We start from the raw sequence: 23,865 nt of genomic DNA, 5'->3' as shown, positions 1-23,865 counted from the left end.
TGATGAATGGGTTCTGATTCTGACTTGTACAGTAATTGCGCCTTTTATAGGCTGCCAAGTGTGCTTGAGACCCAATGAAAGAGGGACACCTGTAATTGGACTTAAGGACCTTGCTGCAAAAAGAAAAAAAAATAAAAGGACTAATCTGCAATTATGAAAAAGGACTTAAAAATGCAATTTTAAAAAGTATTGGACTAAAATGCAATTTTAGAAACTGTCTCAGGGACTAAAATGCAATAAAAATAAAATTGGACTAAAATTGGTAAATTGGACAAAACGTAAAGTGAAACCAAAAATAAAATCAACAAAAGGACTAAAATGAACCAGCTACAAAAATGAGGTATTTTAAAATACCTCTCTGCCGAAATTTTGACAGGAAAAGACCAAAATGCTCCTAGGGACTAAACTGACTCAAACTGACTCAGATGCAATTTTTGAAATGACTTTTTAAACAAAGACTCAACAGTGATTTGTACAGACAAGTTGAAAAGACTCAGAGGCAAACACAGGGATTAAAATGGGTTCCACTGCAGGAAATGACCAAAATACCCTTTAGTATGATTTTTTGAAATAAAATGCAAGAAAAGTAATGCGACGTTCCAGAGAGTTCTTAAATGACTTGTAATGTCAGAAAAGACAGAGGCAGTAAAATACGTTTAAAAAGAGAGTAAAGATTCAGAGTAAAATAACAGAGAATTGACAAATATCAGTGTTAAAAAAGAAATTTGAATGAGTATTTTTAGGTCCAAAATCAGGGTATAACACCACCTTCGCTGCCTCATATTCAATTCCTTTTGATCAAATAAATATTTCAAACTCTTGTGATCACTAAACACCTCAAATCTGGAGCCATACAAATAATGCCTCCAAATTTTCAACACAAAAACCACAGCAGCCAACTCCAAATCATGCGTAGGATAATTCCATTCATGAATCCTCAACTGCCTTGATGCATACGCTACAACCTTGTTATCTTGCATAAGCACACCACCCAAACCCAACTTGGACGCATCACAATACACTATAAAAGGTTCATCTGGCTTCGGTAAAATTAAAACTGGAGCGTCGTCAACCGCTGCTTCAACTCATTGAAACTGTTCTCGCATTGAGCATCCCACACAAAAGCTTTACCTTTACAAGTCAACTGAGTCAATGGAAGTGCCAACTTCGAAAATCCTTCTATAAATCTGTGGTAATAACCTACCAAACCCAGAAAACTTCTAATCTCTGTAACTGACTTCGGAGCCTCCCATTGTGTTACTGCATCAACTTTTGATGGGTTACTACAATACCACTATCAGAAATAATATGGCCAAGAAAACTTACTTCACTTAACCAGAATTCACATTTGGACAACTTGGCATACATCTTCTTTTCCTTTAACACTTGCAACATAATCTTTAAATGCTCTGCATGCTCTTCTTCAGACCTAGAATAAATCAAAATGTCATCAATAAATACAACCACGAACCAATCCAAATAAGCATGGAAAATTTTATTCATGTAACACCGAAAGGCATCACTAAATATTCGTAATGTCCAGATATCAACCTATGGATTGTCTAAGGTCTGTACACAGTTTCTACATCAATCTAACAATTTTTCATCAATTAATCATCAATTTCTCACTTTAACCTAATTCTCAAATTCTCAAAAACTAATCCTACAACCTGTTAAATACAACCATCGGAATCATAGACTTAATAGAATTGAATGCTAGTCCCAGCCTTACCTTAATCAAAATCGATCAGCAGCTTCTCTTTGCTCTTCTCTCCTCTTGTTCTCCCTTTTCTCCCAAAACTGGTTGTACGTAAAAACTATTCTAACTTAGGTTTTCTCCTATTTATATCTCTTTCCATCTATTTTATCTTATTCCTCTTTTTCCAACAAAACTCTCTAAATTCACAAAACAGCCCCTCATCTCAATATTTATTTTATTTTCAAATCTTATTCAATTAAATAATAAAATAAGACTTCTCAAATAAAATATCAAACATCACATAATCACATATAAATCATATAAATTATCTTAATAGACTCTAATCTCTACAAAATAATTAAATAAATCAAAGTGGGCGTTACAACTCTCCCCAACTTATAAGATTTTCGTCCTCGAAAATTTACCTCGTGCAAACAACTCTGGATAAGATTCCAGCATCTTACTCTCCAACTCCCACGTTAAGCTTTCACCAGTCGCTCCGTCTAAAACGACTTTCACAAGAGGTATCTCTTTGCCTCTCAATGTCTTCACTTTTCGATCTTCAATCCTCACCGGTAAAGTCTCAACCGTAAGGTTATCTCTAACTTGCACATCATCACTTTGGATCACATGAGATGGATCCGAAACATACTTCCGAAGTTGCGACACATGAAACACATCATGCAAATTCGAAAGATGCGGTGGTAAACCCACTCGGTACGCCACCGTTCCAACTCTTTCCGATATCTGATACGGACCAATAAATCTCGAAGTCAACTTCTTTAACTTCAATGCAAGTCCAACACCAGTCACAAGAGTGACTCTCAAAAATACGTGATCTCCTTCTTAAAACTCAAGATCTTTCCTACGCTTATCATGATAACTCTTTTGTCGACCCTACGATGCTTTCATCTTTTCTTGAATCATCTTAACCTTCTTAGTAGTTTGTTGAACAATTTCTGGCCCTAAAACCACACTCCCACCTGACTCAAACCAACACAACGGAGTTCTTCATCTCCGATCATACAAAGCCTCAAAAGATGCCATTCCAATACTAGAATGATAACTGTTATTGTACGTGAACTCTATCAATGGAAGATGACTATCCCAAGTTCCTCCTTGCTCAAGTACACAAACTCTCAACAAGTCTTCTAACGACTGGATCGTTCTCTCCGACTGACCATCTGTCTGTGGATGATACGCCAAACTCAACCTCAACTTAGAACCTAAAGCTTCTTGCAAACTCTTCCAAAATCTAGAAGTAAATCTTGGATCTCTATTTGATACATTCTCGAAAGAACACCATGCAACTTCACAATATCTCGAATGTAAATTTCCGCCAACTGAGACACAGGAAAACTGATATTAATCGGAATGAAATGAGTCGACTTCGTCAATCTATCAACAATCACCCAAATCGTGTCATTCCCTTTAGGAGTATTCGGCAAACTCGTCACAAAATCCATGGATATGCTATCCCATTTCCACTCTGGTACATCTAAAGATACCATCATTCCAGCAGGTTTCTGATGCTCAACTTTCGACTTCTCACAAATTAAATAGGAATACACAAACTGTGCCACATCACGTTTCAACCCAGACCACCAAAACAACTTTTTCACATCATGATACATCTTCGTAGCTCCCGGATGGATACTCAAGTTACTTCTATGACTCTCTTCAAGAATCATCTTCTTCATCTCATCATCGTCAGGAATACAAATTCTACCTCGGAATCTCAACACACCTTGATCATCGATTTTAAAATCACTATCTTCAGTCTGATTACTAGCAACTAACAAGTCTACAAACTTGACATCAACTTTCTGCGCTTCTTTAATACTTTTCAGAAATTCATTATCAATCTTTAGCATTCCCAGCTTCACACTTTAAGATGACAACTTGCAGACTAAACTCAAATCTCTAAACTGTTCAAGCAACTCGAACTCTTTTACCATCATAGCGGACATATGCAACGTCTTCCTACTTAAGGCATCTGCAACCACATTAGCTTTACCTGGATGATAGTTTAAACTAAAATCATAATCTTTCAACAATTCAAGCCACCTTCGCTGGCTCATATTCAATTCCTTCTGATCTAACAAATATTTCAAACTCTTGTGATCACTGAACACTTCAAATCTAGAACCATACAAGTAATGTTTCCATATTTTCAACACAAAAACCACATCAGCCAACTCTAAATCGTGCGTAGGGTAATTCCGCTCATGAATTCTCAATTGTCTCGATGTATAAGTTAATCCTACAATCTGTTAAATACAACCATCAGAATCATAGACTTAATAGAATTGAATGCTAGTCCCACCCTTACCTTAATCAAAATCGATCAGCAGCTTCTCTTTGGTTTTCTCTCCTCTTGTTCTCCCTCTTCTCCCAAAACTAGTTGTACGTAAAAACTATTCTGACTTAGGTTTTCTCCTATTTATATCTCTTTCCATCTATTTTATCTTATTCCTCTTTTTCCCACAACACTCTCTAAATTCACAAAACAGCCCCTCATCTCAATATTATTTTCAGATCTTATTCTATTAATTAATAAAATAAGACTTCTCAAATAAAATATCACACATCACATAATCACATATAAATCATATAAATTATCTTAATAGACTCTAATCTCTACAAAATAATTAAATAAATCAAACTAGGCGTTACACTTTCTTCCCACATCGAAAGCACTTCTTCTCATCACCATTGCAAGCATTACTCTTGTGGCCCTTCTCACCACACTTGTAGCAAACAATCTCAGCAGGAACATCTCTTCTCTTAGTTCTCCTCTCATCATTCAATATTTGCTTCCTTCTGTAGGGCTTTGGAAGACCTTGCTGATAATTGTTCCTCCGCTCACACATAACCTTGTAATGAGCTTTGGTATCCTCTTCGTAGATTCTACAACTGCTCACCAATTCAGAAAATTGCCTAATCCTCTGATAACCAATGGCCCGCTTAATATCAGCATGCAGACCATTCTCAAACTTTATGCACTTGGAGAACTCAGCAGTCTCGGCAGTGTAATGTGGATAAAATTTAGCAAGCTCCACAAACTTTGCAGCATACTCAGTCACTGACATATCTCCCTGTTTCAATTCAAGAAACTCGATCTCCTTCTTTCCACGGTCATCTGAACACAGCCCAGGTCACAGCTTCTCCTCCGTTCTCAAGGATTGGAAGCTCACCCACCCACCAGTCATCTGCCTCCTCGGCCAACATGTGCGTTCCAAAACACACCTTCTGAACCTCACTACATTGCATGACCCTGAAGATTCTCTCAACCTCTTTGAGCCACTTCTGAGCTCCATCAGGATCGTACCTTCCCTTGAAAGTTGGTGGATGATTTCTCAAAAAAGTTTCCAACATCCTCACTCCATCATTCGCACCAGCACCAGCATTCGGTTGTTGTCCCACAGCTTGAGCTACGGCTTCAAGTGCAGCAGCAATAGCAGCATCGTTTCTTCCAGCCATCTCAAAGTTCTACACAACAAACAACAATCAGGACAACAGCAAGGCAGTATAAACTGACACACGACTCACTACTTGGCCGGACGGACCGACCTGCTCTGATACCAATTGTAACACCCCAAATTCCCAACAATGTAAATCATACATAAAATAAGAGTATTTCAACATATACGGAATGTCACACTACTTTTCATAATTCATAAATAGAATAAAAATTACTATTTATTAATCAACTTCAACAACATATCATTTATTACATCTCAATGGAAATTATTTAACATTTAACAACTTTGGCACACAGGCCTCAACGTAAAATCTCATAAAATTGTTCCAATAACATGTCCTTAAAACTTCATAAAATAATATGTAAGAAACAGAAAGCAATAACAAATTCCCATCCCGTTACGTATCAGAGCACCTAAGACACACGTGAGAGGAGGTCCACTCACGACAGCAACTAACAGCAACTATTCTCGATCACCTGCAAGTTACCCATACGAATAAGAGCAAGATTTCTAAGCAGAAGGGGTGAGATTCACTAACAATATTAATAGGTATATAAATCATCAACTGTATTTAACAACCTAATTAACAACGGATAATTCAACAGTCTTGTTTCATACTTCATCAACATTAACAACACCTACAAACTCAACCAACAACAACTCAACCCACAACAACGACTATGCAACAACACAACAACAAATGCGACAATGCACATGCATGTGGTACCATTTTAACGTGTTTGAATGAACGAGCATTCACAGGGCATAAGCCCTCAACAATTTGAATGAACTAGCATTCACAGGGCATGAGCCCTCAACAATTTGAATGATTAAGCATTCACAGGGCATGAGCCCTCAACAATTTGAATGACAAGGAATTCATAGGGCATAAGCCCTCGAGTATTCAATGGACTCAACATTTGTGCATATCAACATACAACTCAACAACATCAACGACAACGACATCTGTGCATAAATAATTATGACTTATTCCACAACTTGATCAACTATGACACAACAAATCTTAACAACGAGATTCGTCAACATAGCATATATTCACATGGTTATATATATAATAAATCAATCAGTAAACAATCATGTTCTTGGTAAACAATGCAGTCACATATAATCAATATTATATTCTAAAGAATCCAACCCAACAGTACACGCTACATGGTACACAAAACACTAGATATTCACGTCAAACCAAATTAGATTCATCACAACATAGGTTAAATACTTTTAAACACCTTAATTGAACTCATAGTACTTCTAGTTTTGAGCTTTGGAATTATCCCATAAGTTTTGGATTAACTTAGAAATGGTTGTGCTGAATTTTCATAAGATTTCACTAAGACCTCCTTGGAGTATTTTCATCATATCTCAAAAACTAAAAATCATTTTCAAGTCAAACCAAAGTCATTGGAAAGCTAACAAAATTATCTAAAACTTTCATGTTTAGACCGAAAGCAAATTCAAAACATAAAAGGGTGAAAATTGCGAATATTTTCCAAATTTGCCTCACAGAAAAATCGGGGGCCGATTTTGAGCTTCACAGCAGTTCAAAAATCAGTTTAACAATGCGTTTTTCACTTAAGAATCACTCTTGGATCACTAGACTCAACACAAGACTCCTAAATTGATAGGAAACCTCACTTATTATTACTCTACAACCTGACCATCAATTTTTATATTAATTCATTGGATTACCTACACCTTCAACAATCAAATTGCAATTCAAAACCCTAACTTCTATAACATCAAACTATCAACCATTTGCAACTTCTAACCCTAATTTCCAAATTCCCAAAACTACAACCTACAACTTGTTAAATCCAATTTTCAGAATCATATACTCAGAATTATTGAAGGGTAGTCCCACCCTTACCTTAATTTAAATGAACGAAGCTCTACGATCTCTCCGGTTCTTCACTTGGCTCTTCTCCCTTTTTCTCCCCCAAAGGTTTGTTTTCACGTGAAATGTTTTTCTGACTTCTCAATTCCTTAACTCCTTAACTTAACTACCATTTATTTTAATTAACCCCACACAACTCTCCTTATTTCTAATTCAGCCCCTAAACTCCAATTATTTCTAATTCCCACATATTCTAATAGATAATAAAAATATAACATTTAATAAAATACAACACACCACAAAATCAACATAATTCATATAAGTCATATAAAAGACTTTAAATCAACCAAAATATTTAAATGAATAAATAGGGCGTTACAACATCCCTCATCATATTTTCTTTTTAATATGGAGCAACATCAAAATGGAATACCAAGTTATTGTGGAGAATTGAACTTGGCTTGTAGGAGATGAAATCAAGATCAATTTATGGCTAGATTCTAGGTGTGGGGAAACCCTTGCTCAAACCTTCAATGTAACTGATCAAGTGCTCCAACAACTTCCTCCCAAATTAAATAGTTACATTCTAAATCATCAATGGCACATCCCTGAAGATCTGCAAAGACTCTTTCCTAATTTGTGGTTACTTGTTACTTAAGTAACCATCCCATTACATTGTCAACCAGATAGACTGGTTTGGAAACATAATGCCAAAAGAGATCTTGACTTGAAAGATGTTTACAATTTTAAGAAACATCATTTTCCAAAAGATCCTTGGGCTAAGAACATCTAGTCCAAATACATACCTCTCTTTAAATCTCTGCTAGTTTGGAGATGCATGCTTAACAAACTTGCAATTGATGAAAATTTGTCTTCTAGAGGTTGCCAGCATTCTTCAAGGTGCTTTCTTTGTCTCAAAAAAGGGGAATCATCTTTTCATTTATTCTTTGAGTGTGTTTATGCTCAAAATATAAGGAACTGGCTGACTTCTTCTATCAACTGCACCCTTCAATTTCAATCCAAAGAAGAAATTTGGTCTCTATGTAACAAATCTTGGAGCCCTCAATGTAAAGTTATGATAACTGCTGCTTTATTTAATCTTTTCAATAAAAAACAAATACACTTGAGAAGCTCAATTTCCAAAATCATTTCCAGCACATATGTATCAGGTAATAACAAGAGGTTGTTGAATCTTCTTGCATCTCTGAATTTGTGATATTGAAGAAATTTAATGTCAACTTGCACCCCCCAAAAGCTCCTAAGATTATAGAGGTCATTTGGTAACCTTATATTTCTACTTGGATCAAGTGCAACTCTGATGGATCATCAAATTTCCATACCTCATCTCCTGGAGGAATATTCAGAAACAGTGATACATAATTCCTCCTTTGTTTTACAGAAAATGTTGGGCCTGAAAATGCATTCTTTGCTGAGTTATCTGGAGCTTTGAGGGCTATGGAGATAAACTATCAAATAATTTGAACAATCTCCGGCTTGAACTAGATTCTGCATTGGTGGTCGAAGCTTTTATGAATCCCTCAATAGTTCCTTGGAAGGTAAGAAAGAGATGGAACAATTGTATTACCAAAACTAGATCAATGAATTTCATTGCATCAAATGTATTTAGAGAAGGGAATCAATGTGGTTATACTTTGGCTAATATAGGTTTAACTTCTCTAATCATTTAACTATATGGTCTATTATCCCTGATTGTATTAGGGCTAATTATAGATATGGTTAACTTTAGGTTTGTTAATCACTAAGCAGGTTTTGGTTGGATCACTCCTTTTCTTTGTTCTTTTTGCTTTCTCTTGGTTTATTTAGGCAGCTTGGCTTCTTGCTAAGCTTGCATTCTTTTGCCTAAAAAAATAAATAAATAAAATATTTCAATTAATAAGCTAATTTGAATGGCTCCACAAAAAGATTAAAAATTAGACCCTCTTTATTTTCTTTTTCCTCAGTTGAGAAGACACAAAACTCTCGAATTCTATTGGCCAAACAACATCATCTATTAACATTTCATCATGCAATAAAAAAGACGAAGCAACAAAGCAAAGAAACTGAAAAACCGTGAAAACAATCACTTCATACTGCAACTTCTCACGCGCCTCTCTGTAACTTCCGCCACCACTTCCGGCACAAATCGCCACCGCTTCCGGAACAAATCGCCACCACGTCACGGTGTCTACAATCTCCGGCCATCGGTAACCTTACAAATTTTCTCTAAATCTTAATTTTTTTTTGCTGTTTCGGTTTTTGGATCGATTTCGTTAATTATTGGAAACTACGGTATCATTTGAGATCTGAAAACGGTTCATTCATCTTCCTGTTAATTGTTCGAACCAATTTTACCTTCGATTTTGAAGAAATTTGAAATTTTCGTCATATTATTATTTATAGCTCGCATTTTTGCACGAATGAGTTTTCTCTTTTTTTCGCGGTTGTGCTTTCGGAGGCATGAATCCGCGGTGAAGATATTGTTACGTGAATCTGTGGCGTGTGATTACTTGTTTGTGCCAATTTTACTTTTTGGTTGAAATTTGTTAATGTGAATGAGTCGATAGAAAGAATGTAAAATTTTCATTTTGGGTGGATTAGACGGGACGAGATAGAATTAAAAATGACAACATTATAGAGAGAGTTGATATAACATGTATAGTAAAAAAGATGTTGGAAATAAGGTAGACTAGACTATACATATGCATTTTTGGCATGTAGAGAGAAGACATGTGGACTCAGTAGTAAGGAGGCTAGATCAAATGAACAATATTAAAATCAGTAGAGCTAGACCTAGAAAAACTATTAAAAAATGATTTAGAGATTAATGAGTTGGATAGAAATAAGTTATATGATAAAACATTATGGCTTCGTTTGATCTATGTAGTCAATCCCACTTTGTGGGATAAGGCTTGGTTGTTGTTGTGGAAGCAATAAAAGTCGGTCTAACTAGTTATGCAACATTTGGACGGATTTTTTCATTAGCTTTCTAGTTTTTGGTTTTAGCTTTGGGATATAAGGTATTCTAGTGTGGCTTGATGTAGTTTAATTTAATTCATGAAAATGCTGAAGTTCTTGGTACTTAATAGGGAGTAGGGACTGACATTATGAAAAATCTTATTCAATTTGTAGAAAGTAGAGTACTGTAGTGATGGGGTTTAGTGTTGTCAATGGGGGAAGGTCAAAAATCTTCCATATAACACGCCATTGTGGCCTTTGTTGCTGCCATGGTGGGCATTCCTTCACAAATTGGCTATGGTGGTTGTAAAAAAATCTGTCATGTCATGGCTGCCATTTAACAACACTGGTCTGATTATTCAGTTTGGGATCAATTTAGTATTTGAAACATATAAATTACAAATTGATATCACATTTTCTCCATCTGTTACTGTTTGTATAGAGCTTTAAATGGCATGTTAGGTGCTCTTGTGTCGTGTTACTGCCACCTTGGAAGTTCACATCGATGTCTTCAAAGATCAACAACAACTGCTGGACCTCAACCATAAGATTTTGGTCCCAAATTAAGAAACCAGTTGTATTTCCTGTTTCAGTGCATTTGGTCCTATGTTTTGAAGCTGGAAATTGTATGTGTTCCAGGGCTGGTGTTATTGCCACTTTGGCATTCACGGGTATATGTTTAAAGGTCAACACAACTAGACTAAATTCTGCTCTATTGCTGTTTTAGGCTAATTGTGGTTCAGAGCTTGCATTGTTCTACACGTAAGATTTGCATAACGGGTCTAGTGGTAGAGAAGGAAATGAATTTTGCTATGGTGGGTTAGGTTTCTAGTCTGAGGAATCCCGGAGATAGGGAATTGTAGATTACGAGGTTGCTTGTGAGTGATGATGATGATGGGTTTGTTAAGGTTAGTGTGGTTCTGTTTCAAAATTTGTTCAACATGTGTTATATGATCTATTGCTGTTCTGTGTGATTTGCTCTCCCTATGGTATAGGTTAAATTCTGATTTATTTTCCAAGGGATTGATGTGGTGGTTGCAAAGGGTGGAGGTGATCCTGAATTGATGTGGGTGTTTATTTTATTTTTTTACGAAGATTTTGTTGGATGAGTTTGTTGTTTATGCAAATTATTTTGTTAGTGAACGATGGCTGTTTATAAATTTAGGAGTTATTATAGTTGCTACATATGCGGGTAAGGCTGCGTACAATACACCAAATGGTGGGACCCCTTCCCGGACCCTGCATATGCGGGAGCTCTAGTGCACCGGATTGCCCTTTTTTTTTCATAGTTGCTACATGTTATTAACGACTACAAGATATCTTGATTTTTTGTGGACTACCCGATATTTATGTATTTTTGCTTTTGTGGTTGATTTGTTTTGGAATGGTTAAGTGATTGTTTTGGATTAACGCTTGATCAGTATCTTGTGGTAAATCTTTTTGGTTGTATTATTGCACCCTACTGTAGAAGCTTGAACAGACTGAATTCCTGGTTGCTTTTGTTCTTCAGACCTGTGTGTGTGTTGCTTCGCCGTATGCCTTCTTTTTGAGTTCAGAGTAGCTAAGGATGGCAACAAAAATGAAAGCATGTGTCTCTCTATGTCAGTATTGCCAATTGGAGAATGGATTTAATTATGGCTTCTATATATATAGATATTTTTTAATAAAGAGCTTAGAATTTCTGAATCAACATCCACATAGAAAATTGATGTCATTTTTTTCTAGAACCAATATTGTAGTTTACTTCAATTTTTATAATACCTTAGTTCTCTGAATCTAAATATTGGCTACAAGTTAATAATTTATAATTTTATATGCATGTCTTTTTCTCACTAAGCTTCCAAGCTAGTTTTTGTTTAAAATGTTTTCTAACATTGTTTCTTTGTATTTCTCTATGAAAATATTCATTTTTCCAATTGAAAACATCCTGATATGTTCAGTGGGATTTGAATTGATTTCTCATACCTCAGAGTTGGTTTTTCTAGCATTTTTTATCCCATTTACTCTGGTTATCATGTTCCAGTGTGATCTTCTTGAGTCAAATTGTCTGATCAGAGTATTTTTCTCTTGTAAATATATTAACTGACTTTGTTTCTTTATTCATTTGTTTCAGTACTAAAAACAAGCACGTGAACATTTTAATTATTGGTGTAAAATGGTTTCCTTTGAGATGAATGATCGCAAGAGTAAGTGAAATCTGATTTATTTTTATTTTTGTTTATGCTGGAAAAAATAGTATATTATGATTTGCTCTTCTATCTTATCTTATGGGTGCCATTTAGCCTGGGAATGTCTAGTTTTTTCCCATCATGGGAAAGTTAGTTTTGAACCATTAGATTAAATAGGGAACATAATTTTATCATGGTCTCTCAACACTAAATTTTTGTCACATCATCTTCCACCACCACCCTTCTCTCCTACCTTTGTGCGTTTTCCTCAACTGTAATTGTGGCTTCTTCTCACACCTCCTCCATCTTTTCAGCGCTAGAGTTCCATCAACATCCATATGTAGAAACCACAGCATATACGATGCTTACTTAAAGAGAGTTGTGGTTTCTCTATCAATATCAAAAGCATCATATTTTCTTTAATTCTTCATCCTTATACTCACAAAATCCATAACATTTTGGTTTCCAAGTTTCTCTATCAATAAATAGCATCAAAACCTTTTTTAACATAAATAAATTAATAAACCAGCTGGTATGAAAGTTAATTGCAGAAAATCCAGAACACATGATTATTGGAATACTATGAACACTTCAGATTCATCACCATCATCATCAACATCCTTGAAAACAAAACCCCAAAATCCAACTCTAAAAAATAAAACAATCTGGAAAAAAAAAAACAACTCAAGAATTGAATCTAGAAAACCCCTACTCTAAATCCGGATTCAACCTCATAAATTAAAAATCTCATGTTTGGACATAGAGACAATATACAAGGATTTGAAAAATATTATTAACCCCATTTTTTCAAAACCAAATTCGATCTCAGCTAATTCTATTATAAAACCCATTTTTTCTTCTTATGAGTTAAACATGGTCGTGGTGGTAGGTATGATGGTTCTGTTCAGAAAAAGAAGAGAGGAGGAGGGAGAGAGAGAGTGAGAAATCTGGTTGATGATGAGATTGTGAGGTTGAAGAGAAAGGGAGAAAAATCTAATGTTGAGGGAGTATGATAAGAGTGTGTTTTTCATTTAATCCAATGATTAAAACTTACTTTCCCATGGTGGGAAAATTACAGTTCTAATATATGTGTTTGCATTTGGAACATAAAACAGAGATTGGATTGGGATTAACGGGCTTTGGTATATTTTTCTCATTCCTTGGCATTATATTCTTCTTCGACAAGGGTTTGCTAGCAATGGGAAATGTAAGTTGTTATGATAATTGATAAGTTTCTTGCTTAAGTTTTGATTTTTTGCTTGTGTGATTTCACTTAAGAACTTCTACAACGTCCTTTGTTTTATCTCTCAAATCAGATCCTCTTTGTTTCTGGAGTATCCCTGACCATTGGACTGAAATCCACCATGCAATTTTTCATGAAACGTAGTAATTTCAAGGTAAATGAGTTATGCATTTTCCCACTCTTTCATTTTGTGTTCAATTTTCTCTGATCTTCTTTCGTGGTAAATTTTCCGCGTCAACTTATCATTATGTGGTTGTGTAGGGGACAGTTTCATTTGGGATAGGATTCTTGATTCTTATATTGGGATGGCCTATTTTGGGCATGATTGTGGAATCTTATGGGTTCCTCGTACTCTTCAGGTTTTATTGAAATTTAACAAAATTATTTTATCAAGTATTGTCATATCTAATTGCTAATGGTGGGATTATATTTTGCAGTGGCTTCTGGCCTACACTGTCGGTTTTCTTGCAGAAGATTCCTGTTCTTGGTTGGTTTGTTCAACAGCCATATATTCGATCTGTAAGCAATTCTGCTAAGTTGTCTTGTTACCTTTCATTCAAATATTTATATAGGCATTTTATTATTACTATTTGTGTATAGTATTTTACATTTATACCAGTATGCATGGTACCACATAATTTGTGGATGTTCATGGCAGTAAGAATCTATTGCAGCTGTGACAGATTGTGGGGGATCTTATTTTTCTTTGATAAATAAATGTCTTAAAAGATAGTTAGTTCAGTTTGTCTGTCAAGTGATTATTGAATGGCAGGAGTGGTATCTGTAAATATGATGTAGAATATTTCAGCTTTTTGCTACATGTTGATTTCTCTATGCATTAATTTGCATGACATGCTGAAATTATCAAACTGAGCATTTTCTGTCGACATGCAGCTGTTTGAACGCTATCGAGGTAGGCGGGTGCCTGTGTAACAGATCTGGATCTGTGGGAACATTATGTAATTGCTAGCAAACACATGTTAGTCCATGTAAAGAAATTACTTGTTACAGAAACCTAACTACGAACTGTGTTCTCATTTTAATGGTAGAAAATTGTCATTATAGTCCTTTTTAATCAAAAGATGGAAAAATCAGTTCTTGCCCAGACTTTATTTACCTCCCGTCCGAACTCCGGGATCACCAGGGCCCTCTTCCCTTGTGTTCTCAATGGAAAAAAGAAAAGGTTTTGGTTTTCATTTTACAACTCCTTGCCAGGCCCTTTTCAACTCTCATCCTTTGTCGAACATTGAGTTGTCAATTCTGTAAGTTCTCCAACATTACTATTCTAATCACAGTGACAACTTTGAAAATGATTTGTAGGTCAAAGGAATAATACAGTGGTATTTATTTACTACTCGCCAAGGTAGTATAATATTTTAATCGATATAGAAAATGAAGTTAGTGCAGCAATATGGGACTTTTTTTTTTGAGGTAACAAAGGGGCCTAAGCCCAGAAGAAGAGAAAACTAAACATTAACAACTCTAGGGGTCGTTATCCCCGTAACATCAGCTAACATCAGCAAATTAAACCTAACGGGGCACATCTCATACATCCTATAGGACTTTATTTTTTAAATCGTCTGTAATATACTTCGGTTGTGAGTTGGAATTGGCTGTGACATTAAATTCTTTGCACCCTACTTTGTCTATTGTAGTCTGTATGTGTTAAAATCAGAAACTAAGGATCTTTGTGCTATTAAATATCGACTGAAATAAATCACTCCCAATATATGAACTAATTGGGGATAGTGATCACAAATTAGAATACAGAGAGGAAATAGAATCTAGATAAGGGAGAAATACATCCCACTTTTTCACATCAATTATTTGGTTATATAAATAAACGGCTCTGATCTACTTTTCATTTAAAACGGCACGACACTCTATTTCCACTTCCTTCTTCTTTTTCTTTTCAATTATACTTTTCTCTCTCTTCTATCTCACCTTTAAGTAATGCAACACCATTCTCTTTGTTGGCCTAGTGGTATTGGCTTGGAACCTGGGAGTATGCTCCTCCTCAAGGTCTCAGGTTCGATTCTCTCTGGTGTTAATTTGAGGGGTTAGTTTAGCTTTTTCAAAAAAAAAAATGAGATTTTTTTTTTAAAATCCAAGATTAGTGGTTAACAAAACTATTGCAGAAATCATACCTTCTCTTTGTTTTTTGGGAAAAGGGTGAGCAGAACAAGTACGAATTAAGTTTTTATTTCTTCAATTCTTATGATTTTTTTCATAGATTTGAGAGCAATTAGAGTTCAATTGAGTGTAATTGAAGAAATTGAAGTGAGAATTTGTAAATGAGGTTTTGAAAAGGTTAGAGAGAGACGTCCATGACTTCCTTTTATTTTTTTTATTTTTTTTATGAAGCTGATTTGAGATGTCTTTGTATATCTAATTTTGACTCTTCCAATTTTAAAATAAAAATAAAATCATGCTTTAAGGTTTAGAACATGGATACAGTCATACAGAGTAACTTGACAGAGATGAAGTGATGGAAACGCGCGTGAAGATAAGTATTTGTTATATTACTATCCATAGTTTTAATATTGAACAGAAAAAATAAATAGTTTGATTTTTAGATAAAAATGATTCTACAACTATTTTATGAAGTCCTAATGATATTAATGTGCATAAAACTTTTAATTTTTTTTGTTTGTTCAGGATTTGTTACAAGTTTGAGAATTCCAACATTAGATTCAAGTTGCGTTCTCCAGAGTAAAGAAAACAGGCGAGTTTGCTGTATAGAGGAGGTAGCACTTGAGTGACATAAAGTTAGGTGATATTGATCAATCATAATGTTTGTGTTTCTCTTTCTTCCACAAGCATTGTGACATTGTGATTGATCAATATCATCAATGTCACCCAACTCTATGTCACACAAATGCTATCTATATAGAGGATTGTAGTCCAAATTGTGATGCTAATTGCAAATCGAGGGGATATCCAAAAGGTGGATCATGTGATCCATGAACTGGAAATGAATTGTGTTGTTTTATGGAGTGAGTCATGTAATATGACTACAACCGTTAAAAATAAAATATGCACTTTGACCTAACTTACAATATGTAAAAACTGTGTATTGTTGAAGAAGCATTAAACTTGATTATTGATGAATGAATTTCAAAAGAATAATGAATGAATGAATTTCAAAAGAATAATTTGTTCATTAAGAATTTATATTATAGACTAGTACCCTAATTTTTTGATGATTACAAAATTAAAAATTGGCTTAATTACTCTTTTGGTCCCTTAACTTATTTTTTGGTTTCGTTTTGATCCCTTAACTATTAAAAGTTTCGTTTTGGTCCCTTAACTTATTTTTTGGTTTTGTTTTGGTCCCTTGACTATTAAAAGTTTTGTTTTGGTCCCTTAACTTATTTTTTAGTTTCGTTTTGGTCACTTAACTTATTTTTTGATTTCATTTTGGTCCTTAACTCTAATACATTCATCCTAACATAAAGGACCAAAGTGGTTGACGGATGAAGAGTTAAGGGACCAAAACGAAACCAAAAAATAAGTTAAGGGACCAAAACGAAACTTTTAATAGTTAAGGGACCAAAACGAAACCAAAAAGTAAGTTAAGGGACCAAAACGAAACCAATAAATAAATTAAAGGACCAAAAGAGTAATTAAGCCTTAAAAATTCTATCATCGATTTAACACTGATATGGTTCTATAAAAATTACTGCTTTATTTTTGTTATTTACAAGTTCTAATACAAACTTACTGTTTTGAATTTCTTTGCACATGATAGAAAAAACTCTTCGTATATAAGCATCTTCTTACTAGGAAAAGTACACAATTGTCTAACATAAAGAAAAACAAGCAAAAGTTTATCTATCAGATGAAATTGACGATTACGTGGAATGCCTAATCATAGACTATTTAGGTCCAAATGCATCTTAATGATTTGACTTATTTCTTTCTTTCTAAGATCTCTTCCTTTCTCTAACTGTCTAAGCTTTTCACATATTTAAAACAATTCTCTTTTGTAAGATAGTTTCATATAAACATCAAAGTTATGCGCATAAAGCAATGAGACAAGCTACTGATTTCATAAAAACAAAGTTACTTTGTGGTATGGCATCAAGCTCATTATACACCCACAGACAATCTTGTTAAAAGAGAATGCGTCAAGCCCAACCACAACTCACAAATTTTTTTTTGGTGGTGGCTGGGGTTTGAACCCGGACCTTGCATGTATTATGCATTGTCCATACCAACTGAGCTAAACTCACGAGAACCACACAACTCACAATTTACAAACAAGCTATGGGCAGGATATATTATATACAAAAAGATTATAAGAAAGAAGCATACTCTTGATGAAGGAACATGGAATATATTAAGGGTGACAAGGCCATGTGCTTTCAAAATTAGATGTAATTCACAATTTGTAGCTCTTAGGTTCCCCCATTTACTAAATTTTCATTCTTTTTGGTAGTTCCAACTCCTCCATTTCAAATTGCTTAGCCATCCAAACTGGATCAATGATCGTCCTGACTGTTGTAGACTTACGAGATTTGTTCTGTAGGGTATTAGAAAATTCTTAAGACCTGCCATTTCATAGAGAGAGAGAGAAAAAAAAAAAAAAAAAAAAAAGTCAGCGGTAAATAAGCTCAAATTAAACTCGTTTCTGAATAACAGAAAAGCAGAAATCTATTATAATTAATGAGTTGCAATGCGAACCATTAATGCACATTGTCTTGTAAAGATGAGCAATGTGAGGGTCTCCTTTAGTACGCATAATATGGCGATTCTCTAGGCACTCAAGAAAGGCTAAATCAGCTTTCAGCAGTTTAGCTTGATCATGAGTATCATATCCTATATCATGGCAATAGCAGCAGTAATCCAACCAATCAATTGGACGCTTGTCCCAAACAAGAGATCCCCCATCTTTCCCACTTGACCAATTAGGTCCACAGTAATGTCCATATCTAGGAAACAACTGTGAAAGAAATGCTCTAACCCCTGTATGCCATGGAACCTTACAAACATAAGGCCTAAAGCGCAAAGGGGTGGCCATATTATCTTTTCCAACAACGTTTTCGCGATTTTGTGCATGCCTCTTCAACTCTTTATTGATCGTAGTTGGTCTTTGAAACTTTTCTCCATCTTTATTTGTCCATGGAAATAATGAAAGGAAGGACAAGGGCCACCCTAACAACTTGGGATCATTAACAGATGACTCTTGTTGTGCTTTTTGAACTAAATGAGTCGCTGAATCTGGAGTAAATTTGGGATCAATATCAATACCAGATGATTCATGTTTGACTTGTGAAGTAAATGCAGTGGTTTGAACTAAATGTATTGCTGAATCTTGGTTACTCCGAGGTTTAACCCAAGGTATGTCACCAAGAAACCCCAAGTTCATGGTGCCACCACAACACTAAATATTATGTTAACCTGCAAACAGAAAACAGCTAAATCATTTTCTAATTCAAAGAATGAAACAAAGAAAAAAGAGTTATCTCCAAATTGTTAGGCCGGATGCCATGACCGAACCCCGGTACCTTGTGTGAGTTTATAATGGCTTTGATATTTCGTTTATCTACCAAAAAAAAAAAAAAATTAATCTGTGTGACTAAAATTTACAATTTCAGTGGCATTTTTGTTGATTTCTCAATTTCATTTTCTAACCTAACAGCAACATATAAAATTTCAAGTTCACCTAATAATTTCAATTTTCTTTAAATTTTGCGTACAAAATAAAACAGATTACTAAAAACGAATCGTTTTCATGAAATTTCATGGCTCAAAGTCGCAGGTTCCATTCTCTATCATGAAATTCGAATAATACGCTGTTTGATCAAGTAACAGTGACAATAAAAATACAGTGCAGAAATTGAAATGAAACCTAAAAAGTTAAGAACTTACACATACCCATTTGAAAGCAAGTACTCAAATACATATTTCTCAGAGTTAAAACTAAAGGAAATGAAAAATCGCAGAAAACGAAGAATTGAGATTAATTTAGCGATAAATATAATAAATCAAATGAAAGAGTTTGAAGGAGAATTGGATGAACTTACTTGTGAATGTGATTCTTGTGGTGGAGACGGAAAGAGGGTCGATTTGCGGTGTTGGGGCTTGGCTACAAGTTTTCATAAGAAGGGTGGGTGGGTGGGACCCACCAATATATGGTATTCGGTAGTAGTCGATATTCAAAGGAAGGAATATCCTTCTCCAGTCCACGTAATAAATGAATGAGAATTGGTGTTTCCACATTTGGTTTGGTTGTGCCACACGAGTACTTTACGAAAATGTCCTTCGGCAGTTAACTGTCGAAGTTTTAGTAAACCGGCGGCAGTTAACTGCCGAGGAAAACCTTGGTAGTTAACTGCCGAGAAAATATGAACTAAACCAGAACACAGAAGCAGACTTCCCCATTTTCCAAAACTTCACAAAATTCACAAATTTTCTCCAATCTTCACCAAATCTTCTTTCACGAATTGCAAGCAAATCAACTGCACATTATCATAAGTAAGTTGTGTCAATCATTTTAATCATAATGTTAATTTGTTTAGGTTGATTTTTTAAAAAAATTAGAGTAGTTTGTATGTGGTTAGGGTTGATTTTAAAATTGACAATTTGATGATTGCATGTGTAGTTTAGAAATTGATAAATGAATGTAGTTATTGCCTATGTTGTTTAAATCATAATGTGGCTTTGAATGGTGGCAAATGAACACAATTTGAATATGTTTTATACTTTGCACACAAAGTGTTTGATAAAATGCCTCAATGACAATTTTATTGATTATTTAGTTAGTTTAGGTTATGGAAATGATATAAATGATGTTAATTATAGTTTGGTTAAGTGTATATTGATTTTTTTGGTTAGTTTAGGTTACAAGAATTATGATGGACACAAATGATTTAGTTGTATAGAAATGATTAAGTGTATGTTAATTATTGAATGATGTTTAGGTTATTATGGAAATGATGGACATAAATTTTATTGTAATGATGATTATATTGAATGATTTTAGGTTATGGAAATGGTGTTCATTGTTGTACTTTTAATGAGTTTGATTATGTTTATGTTTAGTTTAGGTTTAATGTGTTTGATTAGGTTATGAAAATGATGTTAATTTTATTATTTTTTGTGTAGATATGGTCGATCAAGACCCCATTGATCCATCTAAGATGATTGGTGATAGACGTGCGATGACTCAGAGCCACCGGAGGGAGAGGCAGAGCGCCCACATCCCAAAGAAGGTTAGAGGTCGGAAGGGAGATGGTTCAGGGAGCTCTCAGGCTACACAGCCTGAGGAGTCACAGGTTGTTGACCCGTCACAGCTTGTTGACCAGTCTAGGGTGGAGTACCTGAATTATCAGGATCAGGTACACCACGATGTGCCTGAGGAGTCACAGGTTTTTTTTTAATTCTTTTTCTTTATGTTTAATTATTTTCTTTAAATGTGTGTTTGTTTAATTATTATATCCACCTTTATATGTGTTTTTTTTTTTTAATTCTTTTTCTTTATGTTTAATTATTTTCTTTAAATGTGTGTTTGTTTAATTATTATATCCACTTTTATATGTTTTTTTTTAATTCTATTTTTTATGTTTAATTGTTTTCTTTATATGTGTGTTTGTTTAAACTATATTTATTTTTCTATTATTTCAGGTTCGTAAGCTCCGTATGGTTAAAACGATTAATCATGGGGCTAAGATCCTCACTCTCGGACGCCCAAACGGGGACGAGAATTGGTTTTGGGATCCGCTTAGGCAGAGTGGGTTACATGACTTGGTTTACTTGGGGTACTCCACCGTGCCTCATGCCCTGCTAATGACTTTATGCGAGAGGTGGCATCCTGAGACCAGCACCTTTCACATGCCCATAGGGGAGATGACTGTGACATTGGATGATGTCGCATGTCTCACGCATCTTCTGATTGAGGGGCGGATGTTGAGTCATGGGAAGAAGATGTCGAAACATGAGGGAGCGACACTACTTATGAGGCATCTGGGTGTGTCGCAGCAGGAGGCAGAAAAGATTTGCGGGCAAGAGTACGGTGGGTACATTAGCTACCCGAGGCTGAGGGACTTTTATACCACGTACCTTGGTAGGGCCAACTTATTGGCTGGTACGGAGGATCCAGATGAGCTTGAGGAGCTGGTGAGGGTTAGGACTTACTGCGTCCGGTGTTACCTTTTGTAACGCCCTAGTCGTTATTTTATTTATTTATGATTTATTTAGAGTCTTTTATATGATTTTAAATAATTATTGTTGATTATGTGATGTGTTATATTTTATTATATGGTTTATTGTAGTATTAAGTAGAATAAGTGGGAATTATTATTATTTTGGAGTTTGGGGATTTAATTAGAATTAATAGAATTAAGAGGGAGTTAAATGAAATAAAGTGAGTTAAGTATTGGGAGTTAGGAAAAGAGAAAGTCAGAAGCAGTTTCACGTAAAACAAGTTTTGGGAGAAAAACCAAGAACAAGGGAGAAGAGCCAAGAGAACTAGATCCTGTAGAATTCGTTCATCTGATTTAAGGTAAGGGTGAGATTTGCTTTCAATAGTGTAGATTGTAATTCTGATTTTGATTTAACAGGTTTATGGTAGAAATTGGGGATTTTGAGTTTAGGTTTGATTCTTTGATTTTTGGGTGGATTGGAGGTAGAAACCTTTGTTTTGGTGTTAGAAATAGGTTCTGCTTGCATACAACATTTTATTACACATCTATAAACTGATTTGGGGAGTGAAATTGAGGAAATTGGGATTTTTGGGAAAAACCTGCATTCTGCCCGTACAGACCTTCATCGCTCGCCCCGGCGAGTAGCCTGTCTCGCCTCGCGAGTGAACAACTTCATAGCTCGCCTCGCGAGCAGAACCAGTCGCCATGGCGAGTTAGTGAGTGAGAACCGTGATTTTCAGATTGTTGTTATAAGGTGTAAATTGGTTAGTTTTGAGTGCTTGAATGATTTTAGAGAGGATTGGGACAATTTTTAGATTAAAAAGATGAATAGGGAGCTTAAAAATGAGGATTTAGTGAGAAAAATGTCAAAACTCCCGAGAGCACCCTTTTTTTCGTTCGCCTCGTACTCGCCACGACGAGTAACCTTTTTCCTGAGCTCGCCATAGCGGGCAGATGCACTCGCGAGGCGAGTTGCCCATTACTGAAGCTGATTGTTATATAATTGAATAATGATGAATGAACTTGATGTATGAGCATGATTATGATCAATTGTGTATTTCTGGAATTGTTGGATTAATTATGATGATTTGTTGATGACTGTGATGTATGTTTATATCTAATTAAATCATACATGTTGTTAAATTATTGGGTTGTAAGTCATATTATATATATGCATTGTTGAGTTGTATGTAGATATTCACAACTTCAGCATCCCCAACTGAATACTCTGAGGTGTCAATTCACAGACAAGACTCAAGTCTCTAAACTGTTCTAGCAAATCGAATTCTTTCACCATTCAAGCAGACATATGCAGCGTCTTCCTACTCAAGGCATCTGCAACCACATTGGCTTTACCAGGATGGTAATTCAAACCAAAATCATAGTCCTTCAACAGTTCTAACCATCTCCTCTGCCTCATGTTCAACTCCTTCTAATCAAATAAATATTTCAAGCTTTTATGATCACTGAAAACTTCAAATCTGGAACCATACAAATAATGCCTCCAAATTTTCAAAACAAAAACCACTGCAGCCAACTCCAGATCATGCGTAGGATAATTTTTTTCATGAATCCTCAACTTCCTAGAAGCATAAGCTACCACCTTGCATCAAAACACCACCTAAGCCCAGCTTAGACGCATCACAGTAAACAACAAACGGTTCTTCCGGCTTCGGTAGAATCAAAATAGGAGCAGTTGTCAATCTTCGCTTCAACTCATTGAAACTACCCTCACACTGAGCATCCCATGTAACGCCTAGTCGTTATTTTATTTATTTCTGATTTATTTAGAGTCTTTAATATGATTTTAAATAATTATTGTTGATTATGTGGTGTGTTATATTTTATTAATGATTTATTTTGATATTATTTAGAATAATGTGAGAAATAGAATTAATTGGAGTCTTGGGGGTTTTATTTTAATTAATAGAAATTAAGTGGGGGTTAAAGAAATTAAGAGGAGTTAATTATTAAGTGGGAGGTTATGTTTTACTGAATTATTAGAAAATAGAAACTGTCAGTCAGAGAAACTGTTTTTACGTACAACAAGTTTGGGAGAAAAACTAAGAACAAGGGAGAAGAGCCAAGGTAGCCAAGTGAAGATCCCGAGAGATTTTGTAGAGTTGTTTGTCTGAATTAAGGTAAGGGTGAGACTAACTCTCAATAATTATAAATTATATAATTTCTGATTTTGATTTAACATAAGGGTGTTGGTTAAATTTGGGATTTGAGGTTAGGTTTTGATCATTAGATTTTGTATTGAAAGTGTAGAAACCATGATAAAGATGAGAGATTGTGTACTGATCATGATGT

At 35.0% G+C, this 23,865-nt stretch overlaps 2 protein-coding genes across 5 annotated transcripts; one reads left to right on the top strand and one right to left on the bottom strand.

Annotated features, from left to right (window-relative positions):
• Positions 1–8,989: 8,989 nt before the first annotated feature.
• On the top strand, positions 8,990–14,517 carry LOC25480568 (vesicle transport protein GOT1). Of its 2 annotated transcripts, XM_024774470.2 has the most exons (8): positions 8,990–9,243; positions 10,722–10,902; positions 12,108–12,180; positions 13,278–13,369; positions 13,479–13,559; positions 13,667–13,764; positions 13,843–13,924; positions 14,300–14,517. In XM_024774470.2, the coding sequence occupies exons 3-8, from the start codon at positions 12,150–12,152 to the stop codon at positions 14,336–14,338; spliced, it is 423 nt and encodes a 140-aa protein (XP_024630238.1). In that variant the 5' UTR covers positions 8,990–9,243; positions 10,722–10,902; positions 12,108–12,149; the 3' UTR covers positions 14,339–14,517. The 2 variants fall into 2 exon arrangements, with proteins under 2 accessions (XP_024630238.1, XP_024630237.1); XM_024774469.2 differs by lacking the exon at positions 10,722–10,902 and having other exon boundaries at positions 8,992–9,243.
• A 2,913-nt stretch (positions 14,518–17,430) lies between these two features.
• On the bottom strand, positions 17,431–19,564 carry LOC25480567 (uncharacterized). Of its 3 annotated transcripts, none has more exons than XM_013586969.3 (3): positions 19,435–19,564; positions 18,092–18,808; positions 17,431–17,958 (listed from the first exon to the last, which is right to left on the bottom strand). In XM_013586969.3, the coding sequence occupies exons 2-3, from the start codon at positions 18,774–18,776 to the stop codon at positions 17,831–17,833; spliced, it is 813 nt and encodes a 270-aa protein (XP_013442423.1). In that variant the 5' UTR covers positions 18,777–18,808; positions 19,435–19,564; the 3' UTR covers positions 17,431–17,830. The 3 variants fall into 3 exon arrangements, with proteins under 3 accessions (XP_013442423.1, XP_024630241.1, XP_024630240.1); XM_024774473.2 differs by lacking the exon at positions 19,435–19,564 and adding an exon at positions 19,286–19,402; XM_024774472.2 differs by lacking the exon at positions 19,435–19,564 and adding an exon at positions 18,916–18,953.
• Between the last annotated feature and the right edge of the window lie 4,301 nt (positions 19,565–23,865).

This window comes from Medicago truncatula, chromosome 3 (assembly GCF_003473485.1).
Source record: "Medicago truncatula cultivar Jemalong A17 chromosome 3, MtrunA17r5.0-ANR, whole genome shotgun sequence".
Classification (NCBI taxonomy): Eukaryota; Viridiplantae; Streptophyta; class Magnoliopsida; order Fabales; family Fabaceae; genus Medicago; species Medicago truncatula.
Note: the sequence above shows the minus strand (reverse complement) of the source record. Positions and strands in the feature narration are given on the sequence as shown.